We start from the raw sequence: 16,381 nt of genomic DNA, 5'->3' as shown, positions 1-16,381 counted from the left end.
AATATTTACACAGAGACATAAATCAGCATCATAGAACACAGATTATACTTACAAACTTTTCTGGACATGGAAAGTCAAACAGCTTTACCATTCCAAAGTCATCGCCTGTGACAATGTTCAGGCCAGAGTGGGACACACAGGCACAGGTGACGTCTGCTTTGTCAGTGTTACGGGACCAGATCCCCACAACCTCGTCCCCCAGGACACTGGCCAGACAGTGAAACATCACATGTTAGACAGGAAGTAACTCCAATGATCATGTGGTGCTTTGACGGGCCTTTTCTCAATTGGATTTGCTCAACTCCTGTGTCCTCTCTCCTCCGTCCTCTCTCGCCTCCTTTTGAAAAAGGTCAAAGGTAATCGAGGAGAGGCGGCGAGGAGAAGGAACGTGGACGAAAATGCGCTTGTATTAAATAAGACTCTCCTCTCCACTCACACATCAACAGGCAAATGACGTTTAACTGTGTAAAGCGAGACATTTTATAGATAAGAATAAGCAGCATATCGTTTTTAAACGTTGCATGCTTTTCTCCTTCGAGAAAACAACTGCTTTAAAGGGGGTGTGGCAGATATCAAAACTCTTCTGCGAAGGACTCAGGTAGGACTCAGGTAGGACTCAGGTAGGATACACATGACTATCCTCGATGAAAGGTGGCTATCGAGGAGGAGAACACCCTCTTCCGTTCGCCTACTGACAAATTCACACTCTCCTCGACCACTTATTGGTTTCCAGGACGGATGCCAGGGTGTAACCCCTGTGTCCTCAGTATGGATTATTTCATATGGCCATGTCAGTAGTGTGATTACTATGGCCCTAACATAACACACACTCACCTTGTCCATGTGGCCCAGGTTATCCTGTCTATGACTGACTGCTCTGTGACCTGCTTTCCAGATGGCACCTCATACACCAGCCGCTTGTAAGCACCAGTAGATATCTGTTTGGGTAATAGCAAATAATAATACAGTCTGAATATTGTGAGTTTCATATTGGAGGGTTAGTATGCATTTACACAAACAATCATAGACACACAGATCTTGTGTCTACCTGAACATAGCAGCTGTCTGCAGAGAAGTCCATCTGCATGACAAAGCTGGGGATGTCCCTGCAGCAGTTAATGCGGTTGAGTTGTGGTCCAAGCGTTAGATCGTAGAAGTCAACCGCATTCTCACTGGAGCCCACTGCCAAGTAACGTGAATCTGGACTGAACCTGAGGAAGAAAGATGTTAATTTCAAAATGTGTCCTCTGATATTTGTTACAACACAGAGAAGAATACTCAGTACACTTGGGATGGCTTTCCACCATAATAAGCACTGAGTGATTTTGAGGGATTCCCCCACCTGATATCTTGGATGGTGGAGCGGCGGTCCCTCTTCTTGCCCCAGATCTTGAGTGAGGTGACCAGCAGGATAATGAACTCTCCGTTCTTCATGCCGATGGCCACCATGTCCCCCTCAGGGCTGTAGGCCACCGCACGCGCTGGGTGGCCCAGGTTCACCTTGTTTAGCATCTTCTGTTTCCCCAAAAAAGATTAAACACAGAAAGTCAAAACACAAGGTTCTTATAGTGCCTCACTTACAACACATCAGTAGAATCAAGTACAATACATCTGTAAGAAAGATTCCATCAAAAAGCTAACAGGACACACTGAGAGGCTCCTGACCTTCTCTGGGATGTCCCACAGCCTCACAGTGCCATCCTCTGCAGCAGACAGGAACACATCCCGAGTGGGATGGGTGCCCACACCCCAGATCGGTCCATCCATGTGGCCGTTCACCAGGATGTTGCACGCTGCGTTCTTCTCCCCCACCTCAATTATCTCAGCGTTCCGCGTTCCTACCAGGATTTTACCCTACAACAGCAACAAGGGAAATGTGGATGAAAAATCCAGATGTGGACTTGATCCTTAACCAAAGCATGGCCCATTACACTATTCTTTATTCCCAGTGGATGGTGGAGAGCCTTACCTTTCCTCTGCATACGGAGCGCACACAGTCTATGATCTGTCCCGTCTCCAGGCGGAAGGCTCTGCAGCGCTTCAGCTCCTGGTCCCACAGCTTCAGAGCACCTCCTTCCTTGGACCTATAGGGGGCACCAAACACAACACTGTTGTGACTACTGCATACCGAAATCGGAGTTTCCATTCAGGTTTCATACTCTCATTCCTAAATGTATTTATTTAAGAAAACTCATTAAATAGCAGACGTAGATTAATGAATCCAAGTCAGTTTATTGAGATCAGAGGGCTAACAGTAGTGGTAGCTGGTACAGTGAGGAGAGGAGCAGTACTCACGGTCTTTCCTTGCCTCCAGTAACGATGAGGCCATCTCTTAGTGTGGTGTACATGGTGAATACAGGCCCTGTGTGGGCCTTAGCCACTACTCTCACTAGAATGTGCTCCTTCCACACACACACATCCCCACTAATGGTACCTGTAAATGTCAAGTTATTCTGAAAAAAAAAACAACAACACTAATCTAGTGATCTAAAAGAGCAGAGGAGAATTGCACAGACAGTCAAGCAGTACAAGAATCAATGGCATTGCATGTTATCCATTTTGATCCGTATTATCATTGTTAACCATAGCCAAGTATATTCAATAGGCTTTTATATGCATGTAATTATTACTACATATATCATATATGTGTCATACTGCACACCATTGTCATGCCTTTGAAATGAAAGGTAGGTTATATTAAAATGTTTTCAACATGAATTCAAGTCATTAGGAAATAAATGAAATAAATATAGTATGTCTTAACAATAAGCAGAATGTCAAATGTTAATGCTGATTATACATATTCCATAGGGAAATTGCACATGCAGTAACTGTATTGTCCAATTGGGTATCATATGGCAATAGAGAGTGGGGAATGGACTTACAGCCCCAAATGCCACAGAGAGCATGGTCTGCATGCGGGCGTCCTCTATGGTACTCATCACGCCCTTTTTACTGAGCAGAGCCCGGCCCGCCAGCGTCCAGAACCTCACATGCTTGATACCCACAGACACAAACTGGGTGTCCGAGTCTGGACGGAACTCCGCCACAAAGATCCGCTGAATGTGACCTGACCGGCTGGCCACGTTGACACCTTGAGAAGAATGATTTATTATTACAAGCTCTGTAGGTGATATATCTACCTGTATTCGTTCCAGCTGGGCACTAACAGGTGCACCGTGATGAGGTGAATAGCCTGTACTGAGTTGGTGTTAGGTGTTTACCTTCTTGCCACTTCCAGATGGTGATGGTGTGTTCTGGGTCCAGACCCACAGAGAGCAGCAGCTTCCCAGTGGCACTGAAGCTAACCGAGCAGACGCCCCGGGAGTGGAAACAGCGCAGGACAGACAGCGTCTGCTTGTTCATGGCGTCCCACACATGAATGGAGGGCGACGTGGCTGAAGGAGGGAACAAGAGAATTGTAGATTCAAGCTTCATGTATGCTGGCTGAGAAGAGGACAGAAACTTTTGGTCCAAACTAAATCCACAAATGATTATGTGACTTTTTTATTCTAAAATAGTTGATCAGGGATATTAAATATCAATGGTGCATTCATATAAAAACGTGTCTTGAATAAAGTAGCCTACTAATGTAAGTGGGGGTCAAACAAGAGCTGCAAAGGCTTCAAACCAAAGCAAGCAAGTTTGTGTGAGGTGCACACTTGCCCTTCCCATATAACCCACTAGGTGGCAGTGTATCAACATTGTGGATGTAGTAGAACAGGGTTCCCCAACTGGTATCTGGACAGCTGTTAATCAATTAAACCACTCTCTATAAAGGAGATAAGGATATTCTCAATCTACCATAAGAAATACATCTTCAGGGATCATTTCAAAATTATATTTTTCCTTTAGTGTATTGAAACACTTTGGTTTTATTTGGCCCCCCAAATGTTCTTAACAATAAAAAACAAAATATCATTGTTGGACATAAAAGACTGTAAAGACACCAGTTATTTGAATTGTTTTAATCTGTTCCTAAGTATGCCCATGCTTAATAGAGAGACACGTGATCGTATACAAATGCAAGCAAGGTTTGAAATGATCATGTTTTTGTCAAATATTACATCTGTTTGGGATTCGTGCGGTCAAATTGCAGTCTACAAATGATTTGTAATTATGTTCCGGCCCCCCGACCATCCGCTCAATAAAAAAATCGCCCCGCGGCTGAATCTAGTTGATGATCCCTGTAGTAGAAGGTATTTGGATAGCTGTTAATCAATTAAACCATGCTCTATAATGAAGGATAAGAGCGTCTGCTAAATGACTAAAATGTAAAGGAGATATATTCTCAATCTACCATAAGAAATACATCTTCAGGGATCATTTCAAAATTATAGTTTTCCTTTAGTGTATTGAAACACTCTCACTCAGAATAACATTCTCTGCTATCTGGGAAAAACCAAAACTATTGAAATGGCAAAGTTCTTACCTGACATATCACCAGTATCACCTGTAAGGAAAAAATGAAAACATAAAAAAATACTACTAAGATCACAGGCACCACTACAACTCTATGACACTATTTTACACAGTCCAAGTGTTAATACGATTATTGTCAGCATACTGTATTGTAGTAGTTTTCCTCATAAAGGAGCTACCACATGCAGCTTTTCATTCTCTCTTTAGAGACAAATAACAGCTGTTTTCAGAGCATGTGTGTTTGATAGGTTTCTGGGGATTGTGAGGCACAGAGCATGCGTGACAATTATTCTTTTATTCAACCGTGTGGATATTTCGATTATACAGGTTAGCTGTTTCAGAGCACAGATAAGCGAGGGGGAGGGGAGTACAGTAATCCCTCAGCAGAACACACAGTAACAACACATAGGGGGAAAAACATGAGGTCAACCTCTCACAAACATACCTACTTGGCCAGTTGCCACCACGTTTGGGAATTTGGGGTGTTGATTGATAGTCAGGCACAGAATGTCATCACTATGTTCTATATAGAAGCTTTGGCAGGCTGCAAGGAAACACACACACAGACGCAGGCACATGCAACCACACACACACACACACACACACACACACACACACACACACACACACACACACACACACACACACACACACACACACACACACACACACACAAAGATATATATAAATTGACAGTTCTCGTAAGAACATTAAAGGACATATTTAGGATCTCAAAGAACAGCATTAAGACTCATTCAACAGTACTGTAAAACTCTGTTCAGATTAACACAACTCTGACATCCCTTCTCTACTCCAACCCCGCCCACCTGTGGTTAGGTTGAGGACGATGCCGACAGAAGCTGTGTGGTAGATGATATCCGCCCCCTCATTCAGGTAGTGGACGTTGTTGCGGCAGTCATTGCCACGGTAACCAAAAACCAAATCCAGCACCAGGTCCTGTCGGAGAGTCATGAAAGGGCCAGGGTCAAAGGTAATCCCCATAGCTACAGAGAGACGAGACAACTTCATTTTTTGTCAGTGTCAGGAACGACAGGACAGCACAACATGTACTTCCTCAAGATGTAATTATGGTTAAATCATGGTCCCTAAAGAGGAGGTCTGGAGTGGACAAAGCAGAACACAATCTAAATGATTGCATTACCAAAACAATGACCAACCCATTTGCTGAATGACAAATGCTAATGTAAAAATCTTATTTGATGAGATAGGTGGGCTTATGTTGGTTGCAATAGCCAACATCCATAAAACATTATTTGGATGTGTGTATTTGTCCTGAGGTAACACCAGTCTCACCTCGATGGTCCTTTTCTTCTTGCCCACGTTGTTGGTCTGCAGCTTCTCAGGCTGTGGCAGTGCCCTGCTTACAGGAGGTCTGAAACAGAATAAGAACAGCTGCTGTGTATGACCCCATCGACCAATCTTTCTCAAGTCAAAGATCTGTGTCAAAGATATGTGTCTTACCTTGACCCTCTTCCATGGCAGCAATAACAAAGAGAAAGAGAACATTAGAACAAGGGTTTTGACAGCACAGCGTTCACAGCTGCCCCACCGACACAGCAGCGTAACACAACACTGACACTGCAGCCACTGAGGACATAAAATACACCATATTCAGCGCCACGGAGTATCCATACCAACCAGCACCTTCAGCATCTCTATGACAACCACTAACCGGCACCCACAGATGCTGCATGGGTTGTCAAACCATAGACTGAAGCAGACATTATTTTTATTATAGCCTGAAACCAAAAACATTTCCAAATCCCAGATAAAGACCTTATGTACGGCTTATTTGGACAATAGTTTCTGTGAAATACCATATATTAACATCCTTTATCAATTGAGATTTGAGATATCTGATATTGAGATAAGATACTGTAACTCAGGGTTTATAGCATATTATGCCTAGCAACAGGTACTTTTCCCTAAAGTAATGGTGATGTCTTGTGTAAAGTCTCTTACCTGACTACCCCCTGCCTTCAAGTAGAATCAAAGAGGAGAGCAGGACAGACAGAGACAGATGGACAGACATTGAAGAGAGAAGAGAGAGGTGAGGTTATCCTCAAAGGGGCAGTATGAATGCACGTAAAGGCAAAAAATAAACGTGATTGAGGAAATTTGAATTTACACAAATTGGATTGGTGGACCGTTTGGTCTCACTTTGACACATTCATTATGAGTGTCCAGTTGGCTGTGCTTTCACTACACCTCGTTTCAGTTTAAACTGATTGGCTCAAAGTATTTTGACTGTTCAAGATGTGTCCATCATGTGTCCAATAAAGAAAGTTCAAAAGAAAAAGAAAAGAAAAAGAGATTTGAACCCTTGGGTATCTCTCCACAGTGCTGTGGTTTGTTACCTCTCGTCTACAGACGGCTCCTTCAGCTGCAGGTGGGGTTTGACCCCAGTCATGGGTCGCACGTTGGTGGATAAGGCCTTGATGGTGTAGTTGATCTCATTCTCCCTCGTCACATCACTATCATAACCTGGCCAATGACAGAAAATGTCAAGATACTAGATCAGAACACAGCCTTTTTACCATCTATGGGAGGCTCCATAGAATTACATATTAGAGGGAGGCTATCTATATCAGTAGAAAATGACTCTATGTTGACTTCAGACTGAAGCCCCAGGTTTGGTTTGGGGTATATTTCTCACCCCCATCATCCTCGCTCTCGATGTCCGACTCTTCGCTGTCACAATGTCTGGCCTCCCGGTGCCCCTCTGCCTCGTGGGTCCAGATCATGAGGCACGTGTCACCCCCGCCGACCGTCACCAGGAGACCGTTGTCATGCGTCCAACGCACGTTAGTCACATGGGTGCTATGGGCCACATAGCGCTTGAACTTTGCATACTTTCCCTGTGGGCAGAAGTAGCATTAACTTAAAACAACATTGTTTTAACATTAGCATAGAATTAACATAACATTAGTGTAAATGTTTCATTTTTTAAACATTTTAGTCATTTAGCAGACGCTCTTATCCAGAATAAACTACAGTTAGTGCAAACATCTTAAAACAGCTAGGTGGGACAACCACATACAATATCTCAGTCATAGTAAGTACATTTTTCCTCAATAAAGTAACTATCAACAAAGTCAGTGCTAGTAGGAAACATTCAAGAGGGAGTGTTAGTTCACCAAAGGCAAACTATTTTTTTGTAAATACTTTTTTAGATGGGTGGGGTGGGGGGGCTGGGGTTCTGTGGGATTATTTAAGATACTCTTTGAAGAGGTAGGGTTTACTTTCCAGTAAGGGCAAGAGGACATTAATATATAATATTTATTATATTATAATAAAATATGAATATCAGTGTCTTACCTTGACAGGATACCTGAATAGCTTGACGTATCCCAGATCATCCCCCGTTGCTAGCACCTTTCTGTCGTTGCTAAGGCAAGCAGCGGTCACCTCGGTAACCTCACGGACCACAGGCCAGATCCCCTCACAGGACGTCCCGAGCACACAGGTCCATGTGCTCCAGTCTATCTTCTCCACCTGAAGGAGAGGAGGAGGAGAGAGGAGAGGGGAAGGGAGAGAGGAGAAGTGGGAGGAGGGAGGAGAGGAGGACTAGTGGTTCCTATGAGATTTGACACAGCACCAGCCTGACAGCATCTATCATCTCTAACCCCTATCTCCTTAGTGCCCTCCACTCTCTGTGTCTCACAAGGTGTCTGAATCTCACACAGTATAAGGCCCTAAAAACACTATCCCATTTCAATTGCCAGAATTAGAAAGATGCTGGAGAAAAGTGGGCCGTGTTAATGCTTGAATGCCCTTCCCATGCCGTCCTGTGACATCCCGGGGGGAAAAAGTAGGCCAGCCCCGCTATAGCCACCACAACGCCCTGGGCCATGGCAGAAGTGTCTGTGCTGTGCTTACCTCGGTAGCAGGAATGGTCTGCTTTTTCCCACGTGGAGCTTCAAAAAATAACTGCTCTTTAGCACCAGTGTTCACTTGCAGTAGTTTTCCTGTGAATGAGAGAACACAGTTAAAATTTTATCAGATTACAAATTAAACACTTTTGTGCTTTATAGTAGCATTATCATTCAGTTTTATACTTGGAATAACACAAAATAACTATTCCTTTACCCAGGGGTTTAAAATGGATTTCATCACATTGTGAATGAGCCAACAGTGGGAATAGCCTGAAATACAATGGCATTAGTCCAAGTCCACTGTCAGTTGCAAAGGTCACTGCCACAATCAGTGTAGTTGTTAAACCAACATGTTTACCTCTCTTGTCCCAGTCCAGATGGGTGATGTAGATTTGGGACCCCTTGCACACCCCCACCCTCTTGCTGCTCATCACATTATAGATGTCCACAAAGCTGTCACCCGACGCCACCGCCAGGTACTTCCCTGCACCTGAATAACCACAACAGCCATGTTTCAAAAGGGTTTCCTCATCTGTTTCACAAGACTGACAGACCTTCTGATCAGCAGCCAAGATAACAACACAGTACTCCATATCTACAGTAGGTAGTCACAATTCTTTATAACAAAAAAACAACTATCTGCAAACCCATTGAAGAGTATTTAGGAGTGCAGACATCTACAGTATATAGTATAGGGAGGCAGTTAGAAGCACTATCGGTGATGTGTTGGGAAACTGGATAGAGTTTAGTTTCTAGCTCTCACTTTATCCTCCCCCACTACTCTCTTCCCACTCAGACAGACTTTGTCTCTCCCTGCCTGCCTTGTAACTTACAGTGGTGTATTTGGGTCAAGCCTGCAGCAATACCTCTTCTCCTCACAGCAGGGGGAAAATATGAATACCTGGCCACGTCTCAGCTGGAGGGGGTTTGTAGGGAGGGAGAGATGGAGGGAGGAGAGCGTCTGACCTGGTGAGAAGCGTATGTCTGAGATGATGTCCTTGCGGTGGTGGAAGGACACTAGGTCCTCCAGGGTGTCTGCATTGACGATGAGGAAGCTGCCGTCATTCAGGCCTACCGCCAGGGCCTTGCCCTCAGGGGAGAAGCAGCAGCAGCGCCCGCCTATGGAGGAGGTCAGTTAGTACCAATGCACCTAATGACTGTACGAACGCACCACAGAAAGAAAGGAAGGAGGTGAATGAATGTAGCATAGACTTCTCTATTTTGAGGGTTGAGTGACTCACCTTTCTTGAGCTTGCGTACAGCCAGCATACAGTGGCTGGGGGACAGGTCCCATATGCGCAGGGTTTTGTCATCGCTGACAGTGGCACAGAGAGGGAGAAAGGGATGAGTGGCCAGGCCCCACACCTCACCCTCCATGTGACCCTGTGGACCCATCAAATAGACAATACCATTCAATTCAGTGCAGCTCAATTCAACCTAATTAAGGTAAGAGAGAGATGGGTAAGGAACCATCTTCTGACCCCTACATAAAATATTTCATATACTTAGTTAAATAAATACATGTCTAGCACAGCCTTGTATTTGGCAAGCACACATCCACAGATTTGTTGTTAGAATTATTAAGTGCATAATGAAAATCAATGGTGGAGCCAAGGAGTCATAGCTTCTGTTGCTCGGCTTCACCCATAAGAAATTGCTCATTTGCTCTAGAGCATTTAACAAGGAAATGGGTAACATTAGCTCTGGGTTTCCTATGGGTCAAAGGAGGCCTGTGGAGATAGTAGAAGCACTTCTCTTTGCAAAATGAATTTACAAAAAAAGTCTGCAGTGCTCATTTATCAGTCTTATAAACAGTTGCCTAAATTTTTCTGCAACATTATTCCAGGTACTGTACAGTATAACGTAGTTTTACAATAGTTTCCAAAGTGACGGGACAGTTCCCCTCACTGCCAGTCTGTTAGTACAATTGCAGGCCTTAAACCACAAAATAATGTGCCCCCAGCTGACCCCTTCATTACTGACACCTCATTGGCTCCCACATAACCAAGCTGCAAAAACCTGGCTGCAACATCCCTGCTTGCCGGAGTCACAGCTGGCGCATGTCATGTGTGCTGGTCATTGTGACATTTGTGACAGACAGTTGACTTTATAATGACACTGTATGTAACTCAATGTAACCGCTCACCTGGACCAGCAAGGTGATAGGTCCACTCTTATCCACCTCCAGAATCTCGCCATTCTTTGTCCCCACCAGTATATGACCATGACCAAGAGATATGGCACGTATGGAAGGGTTGTCCTCCAACAGCAACCCTATACAGTGAATTATAGGATAACGTCAAAGACCTTCACTTTAACCAGGGGCAGAGGAAGCAATCTTCATTAAAGCTAAATGGATTGAGTGTTTAAATGGATTTCCACTGACTGATTCCATTGGCGTTGGAGCTATGAGCCCAGTATGTAATGTGATTGGCTCCACGGTGGCGGTATGAGAGAAAGGTGACCTTTTTACCTTTGGAGCCTGGAGCAAGGACTGCTCTCTTGATGGCGTACGTCTTGAGGCATCTCTCAAAGGTGTTGTCCCACAGAGCCACTATGCCGTCCTTCCCTCCGGTCACAAATCCCTCCAGAGTGGGACATTACGAGACAACAGGAGATAGATTAGAACCTCTCTTCTTTAATCACTCACATAGCATCATTGTATAAAACTGACATCTGAAATAATACAATCCTAGTACTCTATTAATTGACAATATTACACCATAATGGCACAAACAAAGAGAGAAACAGAGAGAGCGAGAGAGGAAGAAAGAGATGGACACAGAGACAGAGAGAGCGTCTCTATTTCACATTTCAAATGGCCAGTGTGTTAACCCCTTCCCTTCCAGTACCTTCTCCAGGGCGTGCATACTGAAAACTGGGCCATCATGGGCTTTGACTGTCTTCACCAGGAACATGTCTCTCCATATACAGATGTCTCCTGTGCACGTCCCTGAGAACACCATCTCCTCTGTCCAGCCATACACAGCACACATCATCGTCTCGGTCTTCCCCATGTTGCCCTTACGCCCAATCAGACCACCACCTGAAAGAGAGGTTGTGTCATTAACTCGCATGACAACACATCACACCATTCCTTGAGACACTGCTGAGTCAACTCTCTTGTCTGACTTTGGGGTCTCTTACCTGCTTTATGCCAGAACTTCATATGCTTTATCCCTGCTGTGACGAGCTTGTCAGGACAGTATGGATTCATTTTGATGACAAAAATCTTATCCTTGCTTCCCCTGAAAAATTATGACAAACTTGCATTAATTCCATTGTACAAAAATACAATGGATCTGAAATAGAAAAGGAATAAACTTAGAAGACAGTTAGTATACGGGGAATAAGATCACACCCAGTGCATCTGCATAGTTTGACTACCTCCCTCCCTAAAGGCTCTTGATCACTTCACATATGAACAATAAGGATCAGTGGCCTTTCCTGTCTAATCCAATGGAGCGTAGTGCACACCCTGGGATGGCTCCCTAATCACTGGCCTTTGTGCTGCTGCATCACTGCATTGCACTCACTGAGGCCAGAGCTGTACTGACACCTACTTCATCTCTCGATCCCTTTCAAGCTTTCTCACTCACTTTCTCTCACTTCCATCCCTCTCTCTTCCTCACCCTATCTCTTTTTCCTCCCCTTCTCATCGCTCATCCTCCCCCACCTCTCTCCCTCTTTCTCTCCTGCCCCCTCTCCCTCTGCTCTATCTCTCCCCCTCACCATACTCCTGTCCCAGCTGAGGACTAGGCAGTGCACAAGGCAGGCTCTGTCAGGCCCCATTTCCCTCTGCCCGCCTCACTGCACTATCCACCAGGGCCTGCAAAGGAGATTAGTGCAGCTCCAAGCCTTCTCTGAGCTGCCACGGAAGCACAGTACACAACAGCTACAGCACGCAGGCAGGAAGAGGAGCAGTCCTCTACTGCTCTAACTAGCCTGATGGAATTCCAATGGCCTATATTACCACTATGAATATCAAGTGCAAAACCATTGAGGAACAAGACCAGCAAAGACTGGGAGAAATGGGGGTGTCCATATACACTACCGGTCAAAGTTTTAGAACACCTACTCATTCAAGGGTTTTTCTTTATTTTTACTATTTTCTACATTTTAGAATAATAGTGAAGACATCAAAATGATGAAATGACACATATGTAATCATGTAGTAACCAAAAAAGTGTTAAACAAATCAAAAACAAATTATAGTCCCGCTAAACCCAAACCAGATGGGATGGCGTATCGCTGCAGAATGCTGTGGTAGCCATGCTGGTTAAGTGTGCCTTGAATTCTAAATAAATCACAGACAGTGTCACCAGCAAAGCACCCCCACACCATAACACCTCCTCCTCCATGTTTTACGGTGGGAAATACACATGCGGAGATCATCCGTTCACCCACACCGCGTCTCACAAAGGCACAGCGGTTGGAACCAAAAATCTCAAATTTGGACTCATCAGACCAAAGGACAGATTTCCACTGGTCTAATGTCCATTGCTTGTGTTTCTTGGCCCAAGCAAGTCCCTTCTTCTTATTCGTGTCCTTTAGTAGTGTTTTCTTTGCAGCAATTCGACCATGACGGCCTGATTCACACAGTCTCCTCTGAACAGTTGATGTTGAGATGTGTCTGTTACTTGAACTCTGTGAAGCAGTTATTTGGGCTGCAATTTCTGAGGCTGTAACTCTAATTAACTAAATCTGGTTCTTCCATTCCTGTGGCGGTCCTCATGAGAACCAGTTTCATCATAGCGCTTGATTGTTTTTGCGACTGCACTTGCAGAAACGTTCAAAGGTCTTGAAATATTCCATATTGACTGACCTTCATGTCTTAAAGTAATGATGGACTGTCGTTTTTCTTTGCTTATTTGAGTTGTTCTTGCCATAATATGGACCTGGTCTTTGACCAAATAGGGCTATCTTCTGTATACCCCCCCCCCTACCTTGTCACAACACAACTGATTGGCTCAAACGCATTAAGAAGGAAAGAAATTCCACAAATTAACTTTGAAGAAGGCACACCTGTTAATTGAAATGCATTCCAGGTGACTACCTCATGAAGCTGGTTGAGAGAATGCCAAGAGTGTGCAAAGCTATTATCAAGACAAAGGGTGGCTATTTGAAGAATCGTAAATATAAAATATATTTTGATTTGTTTAAAACTTTTTTGGTTACTACATGATTCCATATGTGTTATTTCATAGTTTTGATGTCTTCACTATTATTCTACAATGTGGAAAATAGTAAAAATAAAGAAAAACCCTTGAATGAGTAGGTGTTCTAAAACTTTTGACCGGTAGTGTAGATCAGGGGTGTCAAACTCATTTTAGCTCAGGGGCCACATGGAGGAAAATCTATTCCCAAGTGGGCCGGACCGGAAAAATCATGGTATATATAACTTAAAAACAACAACTTCAGATTGTTTTCTTTTTTTTTTTATACGATCAACATACAACATAAAGCTGGAGCCTGAGGACAGTGTGTCCAAAATAGTACAAGCACAACATCACTATTAATCATAAAACACGTCAAGTTTATTTGAAAATTCTAAAGAAAAAGAACACACAAACACACAATGCCTCAGTGATTAACAGAACTGTTTCACAGATCACAGAACTATATCATTATTTGTATCTACATTTCTCAGGCAGAAATGTAGATACAAATAATGAAATCCTGTTCCCCAAACAAGTGCAAGAACCACAGAGTCAAGAATAGGTTAAATATACTAATAAAATAAAATAAATTTAAAACAATAGCACATCAACATAAAAACATATAAACATAAAGCTGGAGCCTGAGGACAGTGTCCAAAAGCACAACATCACTATTAATCATAAAACACCTCAAGTTATTTGAAAGTTCTGAGGACAAAGAACACACAAACACACAATGCCTCAGTGATTCACAGAAGTATATCACAGATCACAGAACTATATCAGGGTGTCATTTCTCAGGCAGAAATGTAGATACAAATAATGAAATCCTGTTCCCCAAACAAGTGCAAGAACCACAGAGTCAAGAATAGGTTAAATATACAAATAAAATAAAATCAATTAAAAACAATAGCACATCAACACATGTTGGGTCGCGCACACATTTTTCAGACAGGGGAAGTGAGCTGCATCACCACCGGCAAGTTGCGTCTCCCACAATAACAGCTTCAACTTGAAAGAACGTATGCTGTCATAATACTGCGTGACAACTTTGTTGCGCCCTTGCAGCTGTTTGTTCAAGTTATTCAGGTGCTCTGTAACATCCACCATAAATGCAAGGTCCGGCATCCATTCTGCGGAATGAAATTCTAACACTGGTTTGCCCTTTTCTTCCATGAACTGTTCAATTTCTTCTCGTATATCAAAGAAACGCCTCAGCACAGCACCTCGGCTTAACCATCTTACCTCAGTGTGGTATGGCAGGCCATAGATGTGGTCTTTCTCTCTGAGAAGGCTGTCAAACTGACGGTGATTCAGGCTTCTGGATCGGATGAAATTAACAGTTTGGATGACCACCTTCATGACGTTATCCATCTTTAATGACTTGCAACACAAAGCCTCCTGGTGCAAAATACAGTGAAAAGTCAAAAAATCACGTCCTCCATTTGCAGATTGCACTTTCTCTCTGAACTTTGTCACAACGCCTGCTTTTTTCCCGATCATTGAGGGCGCACCATCTGTAGCCAGGCTGACAGCGCGGGACCAGTCCACTCCGACCCTGTCCAGCGCGCCGACGAGTGCGGTAAAAATATCAGCTGCTGTCGTTGTATCTGTCATCGGCACCAACTCCACGAACTCCTCGGTGACGGTCAATGTGTCATCAACTCCGCGGATGAAAAAATGGCCAGTTGTGCAACATCTGTAATGTCCGTGCTTTCATCAATTGCAACCGAAAACGCAATAAATGACTTTACTTTTTGCTTCAACTGGCTGTCCAAATCAACTGAAAGATCGGAAATCCTGTCTGCAACTGTGTTTCTTGTCAGGCTGATATTTGCAAAAGCCTGCCGCTTTTCAGGGCACACAATCTCCGCTGCCTTCATCATGCATGTTTTTACAAATTCACCCTCACTAAATGGTTTTGAAGCCACTGCGATTTCATTAGCAATGAGGTAGCTAGCTTACACTGCAGCGTCACTGATGTCTCGGCTGTGAGTAAACACAGACTGCTGTTTCTTCAGACCCGCCAACAGTTCATTCACCTTCTCTCATCTCCGCTGTCCTTGAAAGTTGTCATATTTGTCGGCATGAAGACTCACATAGTGGCGACGAAGGTTATATTCTTTCAGCACTGCAACATGCTCTGAACACACCAAACATACAGCTTTCCCATTCAATTCCGTGATTAAATAGGATTACCATTTTTCTTGGAACACTCTGCACTCTGCGTCCACTTTTCTATTTTTTGACAGAGACATATTGGGGCAATGAGGGTGCCAAAGCACATAATGTTAAAAGTAGAAGCCGTAATAAATATTGCGGGCAAAACAAAGTAGCTCATTGGCTGCACGTGCTTGACCTACTTGCTCTGCCCCGGTATAAACAGTTTGCTTGCTTAACACAATTGCTATTGCGCCATCCAGTGGACGCAATTGGAACAGCAGTTTATTCTATTGAAAAATTGCAGCGCATTTTTATACTGAAATTATTATTATTATTATTATTATTATTTTTTTTATCATCTCGCGGGCCGGATTAAACCCGTTTGCGGGCCTGATCCGGCCCGCGGGCCGTACGTTTGACACCCCTGGTGTAGATGCTAGATGACTATGTTTACAGTCCTGGATATTGGATATTTGCTAGTCTGAATTTCCATTTCGATTTTACATAATTAAAAAAATTTTAACGGCCACTTTCAATTTGAGATTAGCCCCCACAGTGAATGCAGTCTGAACCCAGGTTAAGATGGATGGGCCAGAGATCTGCACCAGACCTACACTTTAATCATTCAGCTGTGAGTTGGCAGGACCAAGTGTTCTCTATTCCGAAAGGAACAGCTTTAAGAGTCTGCAGGGTGATTCCCCTCCCTCCTCTCTTCATCAATCAATCTGTGAACCCAGGACA

The 16,381-nt window shown here is 43.7% G+C and overlaps 1 protein-coding gene across 1 annotated transcript in view; it reads right to left on the bottom strand.

Annotated features, from left to right (window-relative positions):
- LOC311103043 (echinoderm microtubule-associated protein-like 5) overlaps nucleotides 1–16,381 on the bottom strand; it is a 55,101-nt gene that overhangs the window by 1,949 nt on the left and 36,771 nt on the right. Inside the window, exons 17-40 of the mRNA XM_084144538.1 lie at nucleotides 11,466–11,566; nucleotides 11,171–11,364; nucleotides 10,792–10,903; nucleotides 10,465–10,592; nucleotides 9,560–9,701; nucleotides 9,285–9,437; nucleotides 8,677–8,808; nucleotides 8,323–8,411; nucleotides 7,762–7,938; nucleotides 7,100–7,301; nucleotides 6,801–6,927; nucleotides 5,737–5,815; nucleotides 5,250–5,379; nucleotides 4,868–4,966; nucleotides 4,433–4,453; nucleotides 3,225–3,398; nucleotides 2,886–3,094; nucleotides 2,296–2,453; nucleotides 1,970–2,084; nucleotides 1,666–1,854; nucleotides 1,343–1,515; nucleotides 1,049–1,211; nucleotides 835–938; nucleotides 53–206 (exon numbers count right to left, since the gene is read on the bottom strand). Of these exons, the coding sequence (XP_084000664.1) occupies nucleotides 53–206; nucleotides 835–938; nucleotides 1,049–1,211; nucleotides 1,343–1,515; nucleotides 1,666–1,854; nucleotides 1,970–2,084; nucleotides 2,296–2,453; nucleotides 2,886–3,094; nucleotides 3,225–3,398; nucleotides 4,433–4,453; nucleotides 4,868–4,966; nucleotides 5,250–5,379; nucleotides 5,737–5,815; nucleotides 6,801–6,927; nucleotides 7,100–7,301; nucleotides 7,762–7,938; nucleotides 8,323–8,411; nucleotides 8,677–8,808; nucleotides 9,285–9,437; nucleotides 9,560–9,701; nucleotides 10,465–10,592; nucleotides 10,792–10,903; nucleotides 11,171–11,364; nucleotides 11,466–11,566 (3,325 nt within the window). The remainder of the gene's footprint in view (nucleotides 1–52; nucleotides 207–834; nucleotides 939–1,048; nucleotides 1,212–1,342; nucleotides 1,516–1,665; nucleotides 1,855–1,969; nucleotides 2,085–2,295; nucleotides 2,454–2,885; nucleotides 3,095–3,224; nucleotides 3,399–4,432; nucleotides 4,454–4,867; nucleotides 4,967–5,249; nucleotides 5,380–5,736; nucleotides 5,816–6,800; nucleotides 6,928–7,099; nucleotides 7,302–7,761; nucleotides 7,939–8,322; nucleotides 8,412–8,676; nucleotides 8,809–9,284; nucleotides 9,438–9,559; nucleotides 9,702–10,464; nucleotides 10,593–10,791; nucleotides 10,904–11,170; nucleotides 11,365–11,465; nucleotides 11,567–16,381) is intronic.

Source organism: Coregonus lavaretus, assembly GCF_964263955.1.
Source record: "Coregonus lavaretus genome assembly, chromosome: 27".
Taxonomy (NCBI): Eukaryota; Metazoa; Chordata; class Actinopteri; order Salmoniformes; family Salmonidae; genus Coregonus; species Coregonus lavaretus.
The sequence above is the reverse complement of the archived record's forward strand: the minus strand, read 5'-3'. Positions and strand labels throughout refer to the sequence as shown.